Here is a 16,424-nt window from a genome sequence, read left to right on the forward strand (position 1 = left end):
CCACAACTACCTCACATTTTTAGTTCAAGAAATGCACCCATGTCATCCTAGAAAAATCATCTATGAAAAAGATGAAGTATCTACTTCCACTTAGAGAAGTTTGCTACATTGGACCACACACATCAATGTGTACAAGTTGGAGTCTCTCACTTGCTCTCCATTCTTTATTGACAGAAAATAGGGGCCTGTTGAGCTTACCAATTTGACAGGTTTTGCACAATCCTTCACCTTGGTCAATTTCGGGTAAGTTATGAACAAGGTTTTTGTGTTTGAGTTCCTTAAGGGCATAATAATGGAAATGCCCAAATCTCCTATGCCACAACTCTGAAGCATCTATCCTAGCTGAATGATTTTAAAAGATAAGTTTTCCCCATTCTACAGAGAAGCTTTTTCCCTGCATCCTAACCTTCATCAATTCAGTCCCATCACTTTCTAAAATAACACAAGCAAAGTCCTTGAAATACAGAGAATCATTTTTCTCTAGCATTTGTCCTACACTAAGTAGGCTCAAACTAATCTTAGGCATAAACAAAACATTTGTTATATGTTTAATACCTGTCTTGGTTTGGACAACTATATCACATTTGCTTTTCACCTCCAGCAGCTCACCATTTCCCACCTTTACTCTAGATTGATAGCCCTACTCCAGGTTCATGAAATTGCTGGCATTTGGTGGCATGTGGTTGGTGCAACCACTGTCAATCAGCCACACATCAGGACTACTTGCAACCATGCATTCCGAGACCACAAACAGCTGCTCTGTACTTTCTTGTGTCTGCTGGGAACTTTCCATTGCTTGAGCTTGTTAGTCCTGCCGATTCCCCTTGTTCTTACACACTCTTTCAATGTGCCCAAATTATTTACAAGACCTGCATTGTATGCCAGGCCTAAACCAGCATCTGTTTTCAAAGTGGTTTTTTTTTTTCTTGTAGTGAGGACAAGGACCAAAAGTTCTTGCACCTGCATTCTTTCCTCCTTAATTGTTCACATTTTCTTTTCCCTTCTTCTCTCCAGTATACCTCCTGCTTTCACCTTGAAATCCCTTCTTTTTTTGGCTTGCAAACATAGCTCCCTCACCCAAATCTTCCTGCCTCAACAGCCTCCTCTGCTCTTGTGCTTGAAGGGAATGCACAAGTTCAGCTAGACTGATATGGGACAGGTCTTTGGAGTCTTCAAGTGAGGAGATTTTTGCTTCAAATCTTTCAGGTAGACTGACCAAAACCTTCTCCACAATCCTATGATCAGTCAACTCCTCACCAAGTAGTTTAATCTTATTCACTACATTCATTAATCTATCCACATACTCTTTGACATTTTCAGTTTCTTGCATTTTGAGCATTTCAAACTCTCTTCTCAAGTTCAAGACCTGCATGTTTCTGGTTTGGCTACTTCCCCCAAACTCCTCCTTGAGCTTATCCCAATATTCTTTAGGAGTATCACATGCCATTATCCTAGAAAAGACCTGGTCGGTTACTGCATAATGGATGTAGAAGAGTGCTTTTAGAGCCTTTGCTACCTCTTCTTCATGAATCCTTATCTGATTCAGTGTTGGGTTTGCTCCAAGCTCAGGGATTTGTTTCTCTTCCTCCACATATTTCCATAAAGAATGACCTCTCAAGTAGGTCTTCATTTTGACAGCCCAAACATGGTACTGCTCACCATTAAAGATAGGTGGAGAAAGAGGTGTTGGGTTTGTTTCCATGAAGGAGATCTTAAGAGAGTTGAGCTATGTTTGAAGAGTTGAGGTTTTGGTCTGGAAACTCATGGTAGCTCTGATACCAATTGATGGTTTTAAGGCTAGAGAATCCTAAGGAAAAGCACTACAGAGAAGTTGGCACACAATGAAAAAACTGAATATGGGAATTGTCTCACTTCATTGAACAATAATGCAAATAATATACATGGTTTGCACTGTTATTACACCTACTCTGCAGCAGGTTTACAATCAAAATAAATCAGCCATACTTTGCTAACTACTACAAACACATCACATTACAAAACACCTAACCAGTTGATTTACAGCTGAATTCACCTAAATTAACATTACATTTATTAAAAAATTCAGCTCCAAAGAGTTACAGTAGAACCAAAAAAAACTACAGCAGAAATTTAAACTTTGCCACCAACCTTGCAGCATCAGATTCCAAATGTTGATAGTTTCCAGCATAATATCAGCTTTATCAACAAAAATCATGTCCCATAGCATTTCTTCATCAGGCACAGGCAACATTCCAAACAGTATTACATCTTTTTGACTGGTTAGCTTGCAAGAGGTTTGATCAGAACTGAAATCGACACCAACATTTGTCATTGCACTTACTGTCTTCAAATCTGAAATGTGCTTTATGTTAGGAAGCATCTTGATTGTTACAACTTATAGGAGATTGCGCAATGGAAAATATACTTTCGAGATAACTAAAATAAGATTAAATCACACCACACAAAGAGACACAATATTTACGTGGTTTGTCTAACCCGCCTAAACCCACATATGAGAAAAATCCACTATAGTTTCATGAATACAATATACAAGAATACACAACACCATAAACCTGGTACATAATTAATAGAGCAGAAACAATCCTAATTTCTAACCACTCTCAATCCAGTACCTAGAGCGAAAATAATTCATGTTTCTAAGACACTCTACTTATGGTGTTTAAATAACCTTTACATCAAATATCATGTATTCTCACATTCTCTCATAATCTTGAATTAGTTCTCACCCCTATATTTATAGGTAGCATATAAAATATTCTTTTTCTAATAGGATTAATGTTTCATTTCCTAATGACTCCTAAATTCTATTCCTATTTACAATTTTATTCTTTATTAAATAGTTTTCTTAAAGACATACAATTTCACATGGGAACAAATAGGAAAGGGAGCCACAAATATCCCAACAACAGTGCAGTGCCACATTATCAAGTTTCTGGAATTTCAAGTTCTAGCTTCTTCCTTGTGTGTCGCGACAGAAGTTTCTTCCTACCGTAGAAGACGTATGGCATTGCGGCACTGCGACGCGACATGCTTCCCTTCTACCAAAACGTGTTCATTGTTTAACAGGATCAAGTGAAAAAAAATTCAAATATCATCATCTATGAAAAAGACTTTTTAATTCATTAAGTTTCATTAATAAATCTTCTTGTATAAAATAATTTTATATATATAATGGTGATAATGTTTGAACTTAGGTTAATTTGATTAAATAAAATAAAAGAGCGTTAATGTTAAAACATAGAGTATAAAAGTATAATTGAAAATTTTCTAAGTTGGATGGGGCATGAGCCCCCTTCCACCCCCTTAGTGGCTCCGTCCGTCTGTAAATCAGGTCACCACATAAGCTTCTTTCGCGGTTGATCTCCATAACGTAATCTTGCATTCCATGCAAAGCTTCAACCACAACTTAAATGGGTCAGAATTTCTGGAATGGAGTATTTAAGCGTGCGTAAGGAATCGTGAGGATTGGGCTACAAATTTGAAGATCATTAACTATGACTCCCGAGAATACATTTATTATTAAGTAGTCATGAATAACCCAGTTGGAATATGAGAAGAAAATTCTTATCCAACATGATTTCTACTCCTTCCAATATGACATTCAGGCTAATCTAATCTTATGACCTTGACATTTGGAATATCATTCATAGCTTCACGGTATAAGCTCCTAGACGTTGAAAGAAGATTGGACTTTATCGTTATTATCACTATTACACGTTCAAAACCCAGTTGAAATTCTTCCAGAAGGATTAAACAGATGCTAATTGTGGGGCAAAAATCAGAAGTTATGACCAGCTCGATCAAAACTAACATGCAGTCTTTGTTGATTTATGTTGCTTGTTGATTTAGTCTTTCTACCACGTTATGTTGCTTGTTGACTTAGTCTTTCTACCACGTCATAGCAGTTATGAAACGTAGGCTATTTTATTGCGTTCAGTTTTTTATTTCAGTTCTCTGTAAGGCTATTTAACAGCCAAATTTGTTATTCAATATTCAGTGGATTTCCTTCAATATTCTGTCTGTGCAATTTCTTTAATCTTTATTTTTCTACAGTCTTTAATTCTTTTTGAGGTGACTTCAATTTTGTTTTCTCTATTATGTGAAACGAGCTGACCCATTGAGCTAAAATGGACCGAGAAAAATCGTGTTCAATGAATCAATGGTGACCGGACTCAGAAATTAAAGCAGTTCGGTAAATAAACTTGGATTCATTTATTATGAATTGTACCAAACCGACCAAAATAAGCAGTCCACTTTACATAAATACCTGACCCTCATTAAATTCTCGACTTTCTTAAAGATACACAACGAATAGCAAAACAGTTGGACACGGCAGCCTTTTTCTGTACCCTTACCCTTAAAATGATCTTATAATAATCCCAAGACACGGCAGCCTTTTTCTGTACCCTTACCCTTAAAATGATCTTATAATAATCTCTAAGGTGTTGGCTTGATGCTGAGCAATATTTGTTTTTTTATCAATTTTCTATATTCGAATTATCTTAAAATTATTTATTATATTTGTAACTTATCTTAGAATATTAAGTTTATAGAGTGTTTAATAGACTCTAAATACAAGCCGACTCAAATAACCCTTTCATTAGAGAAAAAAAAAAAAAAAATTATAATCATATATCATATGTAAACTGTAACACGTCAATACTTTTCCATATACGTGATGGACCATTTACTTTTCCATATAAACCCATTGGGTTCTTTCCGCGCAAGAGAAAATGCTTTTCATTCATGGCCAACTGCTCCAATTGAAATAGACCTTATTAATTAATGAGAGAACAACATGTTTCCACCAAGGTTTAGCGAAACGACACTTTCTCATCCATCAAGTTTCAAAATGACACTTTCCCACCTTTCTTTAGCTTCTGTTATGTTTTCCATTAATATTTTATTAAAAAGATAAAAATACCCTTAAATATTTTACTTTATTATTTTTTAATTAGCCAAAAAAGTCAAATATTAAAAATTTAAAAAAGAAAAAATAATTAACCTCATCTAAAATAAAATTATTTAAAGTTAAATAATCTTAATATTTATTTATAATGTCATCACTATTATTTATAATGTTTTTCATTTTTACTAATTAACATAAAAAATAATATTCCTAATTAATTAAATAAATAAAGAAAAAAATATATCTTTATACTTTGACTAATAAATAATCGAATAAAGGCTTTGAATTAACTAATTTAATTTATAATAAACTAATTAAGAAATAAACTATTTAAGGGTATTTTCGTCTTTTTAGTTAAATATTAACTGAAAATACTAACAGAACCTAACAAAGAATGAGAAAGTGTCATTTTGAAACTTGACGGGTGAGAAAGTGTCGTTTCGTCAAACCTTGGGTGGGAAAATGTCGTTCTCCCTTAATTAATCATCTTAATTTGATTTTGGTTCATCCCGTCGACAAAAGCAGCTAAATAGAATTATTTCTTATGTTAACGTCCACTCTATTTTATTTAATATTATTTATTCCATTTATTCAATTCATGTTAATCAAAGTTTCATCAATTTCCAAATCATGTGTGAACCTCCTTGATTTACCGTTTAAGAAAAAAAAAACCAAAAAATCAGCTGGACTGTAAAAGACTGTTTACGTATTGAATTGACGCAAAGCGCTACAAATTGTGATTAAGAAATACGAATAATTAGAAGTTGTGTTTAAGAAGAAGAACGAGTCAAACGCATGAACGACTTGAAGAAGTCAAAATCGAACTACGATTTGGCCTGCAGTTTTACCTTCATATTTCTTTTCTTTATTCCTATCCTGTAATTAGATAATCTCGATAAAACATCTGCTTTTCCCTTTAAACTATAATTCAATATTTCTAAACAAAGTAAGTAGGATTGCATTATGAAATTCCTGTTCTGTTGCACAAGTTCTTTCAGCTCTGTGTCACAAATTGAAACTGCCATCGATGGTAATTTTTAGACTTTACCTCTTCTTATTCAATCATGTTCGCACAGTTTATGTAGATATTGTTACTGGTTAGATGTGTAGTTCTTGATTCAGTTTCGCTCTTGATTGCTTTCTGTATTTGCCCACAAAACCAGGTGGACAAAACCATCAAAACTTTCATGTATTCTCTTCTAATGAGCTTAAAACTGCTACTCATGGCTTCTCTAGTTCGAACAAGATCGGAGAGGGCGGGTTTGGTTCTGTCTACAAGGTTGACTTTTTTCTCTTTGCCTGAATATCAAGTGTGAACAGAACTTTCTTGTATTTTAACTTGCATATGTTCTGTGAATGGAACATTAATTGAACTCATCTGTGTCAATTTCATTTCAATTTCTTTCTAATGTGAATGCAAGATTGTGAATAATTGTTTGATTGACAATGAAGGGCCGGCTTCAAGATGGCACTTTTGTGGCTGTGAAAGTTCTTTCAATTGAACTTGAATCGATGAGAGGCGAGAGGGAATTTATATCTGAACTCGCTGCTCTATCAGATATCAAGCATGAAAACCTCGTTAAACTTATCGGATGTTGCATTGATGGAACCAGTAGATATCTTGTCTATGATTACATGGAGAATAATAGTCTCACCCATTCTCTACTTGGTAATTTTTCATTCTATTTTACAAAATATTTAGTTATTAATTCTCTGTTTTATATGAGATAAATTCAATAGTTTTGTGTTTTGATTGATAGGCGGAGAGCAAAACAGGATGAAATTTAGTTGGGAAATCAGGCGGGATATCTCGTTAGGAGTTGCTCGAGGGCTCGCCTATCTTCATGAGGAGATTGAACCTCACATTGTGCATCGAGATATCAAAGCCAGCAACATACTAATTGATCAGAATTTTAAACCAAAAGTTTCTGATTTTGGCCTATCAAGGTTATTAAGAGATAACAGCTCTCACATTAGTACTCGTGTTGCCGGTACATTGTAAGTGAATTAGTTTTACTAATCTTTTCTTACAACTCTCTAATTTGTTGCCTTTTAGACACAAATCTTATGGACAAAAAGACATTATTGCTAATGAGGTTTCTTGCAATTACTCACAATGTCAAAAGAGGCTATCTTGCTCCAGAATATGCCATTAGTGGACACTTGACAAGAAAATCGGATGTTTACAGTTTTGGAGTGCTACTTCTGGAAATTATCAGCGGCCGGCAAGTTGTGGTTTTTGATTTAGAACAAGGGGAACATTACCTGGTCCAGAAGGTTAAATGGGTTACATAATCATCTTATTCTGTTAGTTTGATTTGTATTGATAATGTGGAAATAAGAATTATTTATTTGTTGCAGGCATGGGAAGTTTACAATGCTGGCAATTTGGTGAAATTAGTGGATCCTACACTTCAGATGAACTATCCTGAAGAAGAAGCCTTTCGATTCTTCAAGGTGGGACTGCTTTGCGTGCAAGAAAATGTAAGGCTACGGCCGACAATGTCAGAAGCTCTCAAGATGTTGTGCAATGAAATGGACATTCAGGATGTTCAGATTTCACGGCCGGGGCTAGTTGCTGATCTTATGGATATCAAGTTGAGCCAGAAAATCATGTCCCATAGCATTTCTTCATCAGGCACAGGCAGCATTCCAAACAGTACATCTTTTTGACTGGTAGTTTTTTTTTAGAACACACAAAAAGAAAAAACAAAGTGTTAAAATTGGAGTCAAGCTTTTGTATACCAAAGAAGAAAAGGAATGGTCTTATATGTATATGCAGTTTGTACAAATAATGTTTTTGGCACCGTGTGAAAAATGATTGTTTTGGGAACCCCTATGTTACCTTTCTTTGTTGATATGATGCAACCCTGCAGAAAATTCAACGTCAAAAGGAGACTAAGTTTGTATTATGGAGAAAACAGTAGCTTAAAACTTGATTGAGTAGGGCCAGTCAACTAGAGACAGACCCTATTACACATGTTTAGAAGTTTTAACTTGTTAGAGTTATAAAACGTTTTAAGTTGTTGAATCATATATTCAAATATAACTTCTGAAAAACCTTTTTAAAATGGCTCATCGATCGAGTGTCAAGGGCGACTCAAGGCAACATCACCCTGCCAAGAAACCAAAAAGTAAATAAAACGAAGTAACTAATAATTAAATTGAATAAAGTTAATTCGGTGTATGATAATTAAATAAATTCTGCTCAAGAGTTTTCTGGAAATTCAGAACTGCTTAAAATGGTCTTGCTAATATGGTCTACATATCTCTTACATACCCGTATCAAAGAATGAAGATTAGCTGATTAAAGAACACCACTAGGCCGCCATAATTGACATAAGATCACCAGCGTTGTATTCTAAATTTACATACGAGCAAATTAAACAATAAAGAGTCAAAAACTAAGACCACAGTGGTCCTGTGATTATATTGATGATGAGCATGGCAAATAAGTCATTCACCAGTCAACAGGAAGCTTTAATTAAAGGGAAAAGTTAAACTTCATGTGCTGCATTCGTGCGGCTTATCATCGTCTATGAGCATGCGCAATTAGAGTATTTAATAAAAATAAGCAAAAATAAGAACATTCATATCTTGATGTCTAAAAACTTATTTCCTTTCTGAGAATATCAAATAAAGAATCAGAAACTGAAAGACGCTCGTTATCAATATTAATTCTCAGATATGAATGACAAGAAGTTAGCATGCATGGCTCCTCGCACGCTATTTACGAAGGCCACCAATCCCATGATGAGCTTTGCAAATGGCATACAGGGAGCCAGGCATACTATCTAATACACATGCATGCATTGATGAATATGCAAATGAAATGAGTGAACAAATATGCACAATTTCGCTGTTACTTTCGAGTAAACCAAACCGAAAAGACAATGTTGCTTGCATTGCCACAAAGTGATCACCCTCTACCGATGGATGCGATTTGGGAGCACAAAGTTCCTGCAATTAAAGAGCAAGTGTCACCCCGCTCAGATAGAGCAGAGGCGTAGATATGAGCATAAGAGTGAAGAAGCTTTATATAAAGTTCATGTAAAATGGATGGGTTGGCTTGAAGGTTACTGCATCCCATACCTTGTTTTTTTTATCCCACGCTGTTTCCCAGAAACCAACGAAGTAGCTTTTGAGTTGGCAATGTGGCTATAGCTAATACAGATCAAGAAACCAGTACACTTCACCTGAAAGGCTTCTTCTTTTTCCTACTTTTGTCTCTAAACGTGGCGAAGATTGTAGAGATTTGTGTGTGAGTATAAAAGAGTAAGAAGGAAGCTGTAGGTTAGAGATTAAGTAGTGAAGATAGAGATGAGGGCTAGGTTCTTTTTTCCTCTTTTCTAGTTCATAAAGCAAAGCAAAGCAAAAGCTTCTTTTTTCTCTTCTGAAACCGATTTGTCGTGGAGTGGTTGTATGATTTGGATTCCCATACGCTTACACCTGGCTTCATATTTCAAAACAATTAAAAAGAAAATTCTCTTCCTCATGTGACCCCTTCTTCTTCACAATTACCCCTCTTCTTCTCCTCAATGTTCATACATATCGCGGCCTAAAACCAAGAACCTTTGAAAGAAATTTTTTAAACAGTTAATATATAACTTAAGGCTACAGCTTGTAGTAGACATTTGATATAGAAAATGTGTTTTTTTTTTTTTTAATGTTATATAGCATTGTAATATTCTTATCCTTTTTCTTTTCAATAATACTATACTTACAAAGAAATCTTACAAAGATTTCCATACAAAGTAAGGTGGCAAAATATAAATGGAAGAGTGAAACAAAAAGTCAAACTCATTAAATTCACTATTTTCTTCATTTTTTGCCACATCACTTTGTATGGAGGTCTTTGTAAAATTTCTTTGTAAATGTAGTATTATTCTTTTCTTTTAGAAATTCAATACAAGTTTCAATATTGTTTCCAAAGAGAGAGAGGCCGGAGAGGAAGGGTCCTTGAAATAGGACGAAATGTTAGATACAAAGCAGATTGGCTCTGTCAATAATTCAATGTCAAGTAAATAAAAAAGCTGCAATGGATGCAGTGTGATCCATTAATTCGTTGATTACAAAAAACAAATTAAATATGGCTGAATGAAAAAGATGTGAAAGGTGTGTCTAAAATTGGTAATAATAACAGGATTGGAACTTGGAAGGAACCACCAAAGTGATGAGAATCCTCTTCTTTTGTCAGGATTCATTCTGAGCATGCCAGAGCTCAGAAATCACAAGGGTTTGCCATAATTATTTTTGCATTTGGACGGGCTTGAGGACCCTTTCCTTAGATTCTATTCTCTCACACACGCTCCTGTAAAAATTCAAGCTTTAATTGAAGCTTAAACTCACAAAATGCAGCCTCTCAAATCCTCTCCCGTGAAGTTTAATTAAAATATGTGAAAAATTTGAAAGTAAAAACTTTAATTTTGGAAGCATTGATAATTCGTATTGGTGACTGAATATATCATGATTTAAAAGGGAAGAAGGGTCCCAAGCATTGAGTGAGAACCCTTTTCTATTTTTGTCAGAATTGAGAAGGCTGCAAATTACAGAAATCACAAGGGTTGCCATCATTTTTTGTGTTTGGACGGGCCTGACCACCGTCTGTGTTTAGATTCTATATATTCTCTCTTTTTCTCCCACACATATATGCCAAGACCCTTGCAATGGGGTTGGCTATGTTATCAGACATATGTTTATAAAAGCTCAACCTAACACTTACAAAACGCAGCCTTATTAAAACCTTTTTCTGTGTCATTCAACGCTAATAACCTATATTCAAGCTAACATAAAGAAAGGCCTTTCTGCTCAAAGCAGTTCACATTGCATATTTGTATTTGTCCCACCGACTTCATTTGGTTGGACTTCGTAAACATAACGAACTGTACAAGAAAACCAACTTCAGCTATTAGACTTTAAAATTGCCCATTTGAAAGTTATCCATAATCACACACAGTGACAAATATTGGTTGCAGTCTACAAGTGCATATTCATCCATTTACTACAGGCAGAGGTAAGCAAAATTATCTTGGTGCTGTGGAGTTCTCTCCTGATTTAAATTTACCCATATTTTAAAATATTTCATGATGGGGTTTTTGTTTTGTTTCTTTTTCTATTCATTATTAATTACACCAACGAACTTGAATTTGAAAAAAGCTCAATCTGAATCTATGCTCAAAAATTGAGGGAAAAAAAAGAAAGTCAAGTGGTAGAAAATTAATTAACTAGCGGCACATCTCTGTTATTAGCTAACATAACATACATAGATTTCATTTGATTTGACAAAACAATATACTATGGAATACATTCCCGGTTAGACACTTCAAGTCTTAGATTCACCTAACATGCTACAGAACAGCTAACAGTTTCCATATCTTCTACTACAGGGCCCAAAAAGCAAAATTTAGACAATGCAACGCCCAGTGGACCAAAGATTTAGCACTGTTTGGGATTTCATGTAAAAGGAATACACTGGTAACATAAGGCAAACTGAATTTTTTTATATTTAAGTATATTAGAGATATACATATAAAAATAAAAAAATAAAAAAGGGATATGAAGGACGGAGTCCGGAAATAACCAAAGACCAAAGTAGTAAAAAAAAGTCCAGCTCTAATTTAGACAATGCACTCCTTCATAGTATTTTAATAACGGGGTGAAACCTGGCAAATTGGCCAGGTCCTGGGTTGACTGGTTGAACTGGTCCAACTAACGGATTGGACCAGTGATGTCAGCATGTCCAGATGTTTGAAATCTAACAAACGCACTGTTAAAAAATTACACATAAGTCCCTATAGATTTGAAATCTAGTAAACACACCATGTGATCTGGTCAAATGCAAATTGGCGGTTGACTAGTTGGCAACGACGACACACCAAATGCAAATAACATTCATCCTTTGAGTCATTCCCTAGCAAATGCCTAAGATCTAGCCGAAATTAAACCATATTTCGTAAAAAAACCACCACGCATGACTGTCGCCCCGAGCCAAATAGACCTGTTTTCGGCGTCAACAACGCGCCCCCCCCCCCCCCCCCCCCCCCCCCCCCCCCCCCCCCCCCCCCCCCCCCCCCCCCCCCCCCCCCCCCCCCAAGAAAACACTCTCCTTAGCCTCCTGACCAAAACCCATCTCACCCCCTATTCAGCTTGCCAATTGCCGACAACATCCCGTTGTTGTGGCTTTGCGACTTTTGCCTTTTGTGGTCGTTTCGCTTATGGGAAATTACCTTCGTCACCACCTTTCGACTCATAGACACTTTCTCTCCAAAAACTCTAACAGCCTCACCATCGTCTACTTGCAAATCATCACCCTCCTCTCTAGGGTTTGCTTCTTCGTGAATTTGGGGTTTTAAACAGTGGATAGGGGTGACCCAGCCCGGCGAAGGCCTGGTTCCTCATCCGATCGGTTATTGTACCTGTTTGGCTGGGCCGGATTTTAAAACAATGGCCCTTCACATAAATGGACAACTTATTGTTCATACTTTATATGAAGAATAATAACTTGTCTATGGTTATTTTCCTATTTGTGTGGCATGATGTTGCATATTTTGGACAATATCTTTGATTTAAAATAGAATTGATTTTTTCTTTAACGGATTATAACAACATTGTATATAAACTATTTCGTAATTATAAAGTATTGTGACAATGGAGACATAGATATTATGAATTTATGACTGCATAAATTTATATAAGTTGTGTTTTGATACATTGAGTTATTGAAGCTGTAAGTGAGCATTCACGTTGTTCCCAAAGAATCATAATCATGGTGATAACTACAACGAAATTAAAATATAATAACTGCAGTGAAAGAGCAAATTAGCAGATAACTAGAGTAACATAGAAATTATGAGAACAGAGTTTTTTCTTTATGCGAACTTAAAAGGTTATTAAATAATCATACCCAGTACATAAAAAGGAAGAAAAGAAAAGTATTCTATTCTTGATAAATGACAATGTTACGGCCCATTTTTTTATTCCTGAAATACAAGTTCCAATTGTTACACAAGAGGGCATACCTATTTAATCCATTTCCATAGAATGAACAAATGTAGAATGTAGAAAAAATTGCATCTCCTTTACTTTGTGGAGATAAACTGAAACAAGCACGGAGAAAATAGAAGTAAAAAAAATACAAAAAAAGGGCTTAGAGAGGGTGTGAACCGGTATGCGTCGTCATATGCAAGAAGCTCATACAAATTTACAGTTTCCAAATGGCACTACTCAATGAAGATGAAGTATTTATCAACTTGATTTTACCGAAAGTATGAGACTTGAGCTGAAGACTACAAGATCAAACCTTCCTTCACAATTTGCTCCAACCATGTTGCCACTTCTGACATAGTAGGACGCTCACTTGGATTTTCCCTAATACACAATTCTGCTATATCCGCTAGTTTTAGCAAAGGCTCAACATTTCTTGGTAGCGCCACATACCGATCGATTATTGCAGCTGCCTTACCCTGTTTAATCAAGGGCAATGTCCACTCAACTATACCAGGAGGTGTGTATTCTCTATCGTACGCTTTTCTCCCGCTAAGAATCTCTAATACTACAATCCCAAAGTTGTACACATCATTCTGTATGTCTCCACTGAAATCCCTCTCATTAGATGTAAGAAGCCCGAAATCAGCAATTCTAGCTCCCCAATCGGAATCTAAGAGAATGTTTAAAGTCTTAACATCTCGATGCACAATTGGTGGAACAGCTTCCTTGTGGAGGTACTCAAGCCCTTTAGCTGCCTGCATTGAAATTTTCAGCCTCAGGCTCCAATTTAGAGGAGAAAGTCCACCATGGAGATGGTCATGAAGTGTTCCATGGGGCATAAACTCATAAACAAGAAGCCTCTCCCCCATCTCTAAGCAATAACCGAGCAAATTCACAATATTGCTATGCCTGATACTGCAAAGGATTTCCAACTCCATTTCAAATTCTCGGATATTAGAGTGAATTATTGTGGCTGCATTAGCTCGCTTGACAGCAACTTGCCGCCCATCTGCAAGGACAGCTTTGTAAACAAAACCATAGCTTCCCCTGCCAAGTTCATTAAACTCCTTAAACCCATTGGTAGCATCTTTCAGCTCTGAGAGTCGGAAAACTTGAGCCACCCCAGGACAGGTAGCAATTGGAGGAGGAAGTGAATCAGCAGTAGCATCAGTGGCTAATTCTGGTTTACCAATGCATGATTTGAATTGTTTTTTTGATCCATCTTCTGTTCTAGTGGTACAAACATGCGGAAGTATACACCAGCTAATTATTAGCAGTAACAAACCTGCTGCAGAACAACCAACTATGAGAACTAAACGGCGAAACTGATGCCAATGCCTTTCTGTAGAAGATTGAAGCCCACAAACATCCCAACAAGAACTACTCTGGCAAAGTGAGCAGGCTGTGCATACTCGGTCAGCATTATCAGTGCACGGACTAGACAAGAAGAATCCTCCAGAACAATTTGTTCCACAGGGTGAACAAATTTTCAGATCCTTTCTAACACACAAGCTTGTCAAATCCGGCTCATTTAGCATACTTGCATTGAAGGCAAACTCCCCAACGTTACAAGGACCAGGTGTACAAAGTCCTGGACTACACAACTCCAAAGGAGGATCATAATCAGCCGGCAAGGAGGAATTAGCAAACCAGCAGTCAAGAACCAAATCATTTTCCCTGATACCACACGTTGTAAAATCAGATGAAGCAATAGCCATAAACCCAGAATTCTTCGGAACAGATGAAAAATTAAAGCTTCCCCAGCAATCAACTCCATGATTATCTTCTCTAATACCACAAAAATGATTGGCACCAGCAGCCAACGACACAAATCGGATCCCGACTCGAGGAACTAAACTTGAATCATCATTAGAACCCCAACATTTGACCTCGCCAGATAAATCTAAAATCCCACAAAGAGATTCTTTTGCTGAAGCTAAAACTGTGAAATTTTCTGTCACATTAGAGACTCCTAAACTCCCAGAGTTTGGTCCCCAACAAACAACACCGCCGTCTCTAACCCCACCACAACTAAACCCCTCACCGGACACGACATATTTAAGAACAAGAGTACTAACATACTCATCATAAAACATGGTACTTTGTACAGAACTCAAAGTATTATTATTACCACTTCTCAAAATATCCCAACAATCAACAATACCCGAATCGTGATCAGAATAATAAGACCCTCTTATAGCACACACATGATTCTTCCCAGCAGCGATATGTGAATAAGCAGTGGTTTTAAAAACAGAAGGTACAAGATCTATACCTGATGAACTATTTGAACTCCAACAAAACGCTTGTGAAGTGTTAGCTAATATACCGCACAGAAATCCTTCACCGCCAGAGAGAGCTGCCATCGGAGGAATGTTACTAAAATAAGCAGCGCTTGTTGTTGAAGATGAAGAAGATAACGAAGAAGTGTTCTTTGCCCAGCAAAGAACGTCTTGTTTGCCACTGGCGTCAATGGCGCAAAAGAAGCTATTTTGACCAAAAGATGCGGAGATAGGACCCATTGAGCCGAACCCAGATGCGCCATTGGAAGAGAGAAGGAGTAGAACAGAGAAGAGAAGAAAAGAGGTAATCAGAATGCGCATGGTTTTGATGGCTTGGGTTTGGGTTTGGATGAAGAATTAAAGTCATGGACTCGTAGGAGGAGTGGAGTGTTGTGTTGTGTTGTGTTGAGTTGAGTTGAGTTGTATGTTTCAAGTGTTTGTTGTTCTTGTTGATGTGTTGGTGCCTTGGTGGTGACGATAGAAGAACGTGCGTGTCGCCATTTTTACAGTTTGCTAGGACCGTTAACAATTCAAAATCTACTTCACTAATTACCGCGAACCACATTTTCGTAGTTGAAAAATGCAATCTTAATCTTAGATGGCAATTATTCCATAAGAAATTAAGTTGAAATGATAATAATTTTTCATTTTCTTAAAGATGTTGGATTCCTCCGTCCATGACAAAACGAAGGAAAAATCTAAAATACCATTAGATCCTACATTATTCTTTTATGATCTCACATTTACTATATATAAGATTAGTAGGTGGTTTATTAACCCTAGACTCTCTACCTTTACAAGTCGATCCTATAAGGTGAATAATTTGAGTGTTCGAACTAATTTGCGTATATTTTAATTAATCTCTGAAGTCCATTAAATATCTTACAAATCTAAAGAACTAAATAAGTCATAATGTTATTGTGATAGATAACTTAAATATTTGAATCCAAAAATTCAAAGAATTAAGCAAATCTTCTTGAGTGTCAGCTAGCCCCTTGAGATTAATTTTGTAACAATTGGTATCCCAATATGATTAATTATTGATATAAACTTGATAAATAATTGCATCTTATTTTGAGCGCAGAACATGGTGTTTGAATTTCAGGTAGTCATAAGTCATAAGTCATAACCAAACCTTTTTTGAAAAAGGGTGGTTCAAATGGAGTTTCATGAGTAAATTTTACTGATAATCATGCATGATTGTTGTTGACAACGATTATACGAAATCAAATTCATTATCAGAGAAT

At 36.2% G+C, this 16,424-nt stretch overlaps 3 protein-coding genes and 1 long non-coding RNA gene across 5 annotated transcripts; 1 reads left to right on the forward strand and 3 right to left on the reverse strand.

The window, feature by feature from the left end:
• Positions 1-976: 976 nt before the first annotated feature.
• On the reverse strand, positions 977-1,702 carry LOC116143141. Its single transcript, XM_031428559.1, has one exon. It carries the CDS (start codon positions 1,700-1,702, stop codon positions 977-979), a length of 726 nt encoding a protein of 241 aa, XP_031284419.1.
• Positions 1,703-5,822: 4,120 nt separating this feature from the next.
• LOC116143105 (putative serine/threonine-protein kinase) lies at positions 5,823-7,734 on the forward strand. 2 transcript variants are annotated; one of them, XM_031428516.1, is made up of 6 exons: positions 5,823-5,939; positions 6,073-6,188; positions 6,362-6,578; positions 6,670-6,907; positions 7,036-7,186; positions 7,271-7,734. In XM_031428516.1, exons 1-6 carry the CDS (start codon positions 5,873-5,875, stop codon positions 7,580-7,582), a joined length of 1,101 nt encoding a protein of 366 aa, XP_031284376.1. In that variant the 5' UTR covers positions 5,823-5,872; the 3' UTR covers positions 7,583-7,734. The 2 variants fall into 2 exon arrangements, with proteins under 2 accessions (XP_031284376.1, XP_031284377.1); XM_031428517.1 differs by having other exon boundaries at positions 7,099-7,186.
• LOC116143111 lies at positions 7,488-9,210 on the reverse strand. The gene is made up of 4 exons (XR_004130088.1): positions 9,002-9,210; positions 7,971-8,869; positions 7,755-7,779; positions 7,488-7,582 (listed from the first exon to the last, which is right to left on the reverse strand). It is a non-coding gene; the product is annotated as an uncharacterized LOC116143111 (long non-coding RNA).
• A 3,665-nt stretch (positions 9,211-12,875) lies between these two features.
• Positions 12,876-15,578, reverse strand: LOC116143104 (serine/threonine-protein kinase-like protein CCR1). Its single transcript, XM_031428515.1, has one exon. It carries the CDS (start codon positions 15,496-15,498, stop codon positions 13,195-13,197), a length of 2,304 nt encoding a protein of 767 aa, XP_031284375.1. The 5' UTR covers positions 15,499-15,578; the 3' UTR covers positions 12,876-13,194.
• Positions 15,579-16,424: the final 846 nt, after the last annotated feature.

This window comes from Pistacia vera, unplaced genomic scaffold (genome assembly GCF_008641045.1).
Source record: "Pistacia vera cultivar Batoury unplaced genomic scaffold, PisVer_v2 Contig426, whole genome shotgun sequence".
Lineage (NCBI taxonomy): Eukaryota > Viridiplantae > Streptophyta > Magnoliopsida > Sapindales > Anacardiaceae > Pistacia > Pistacia vera.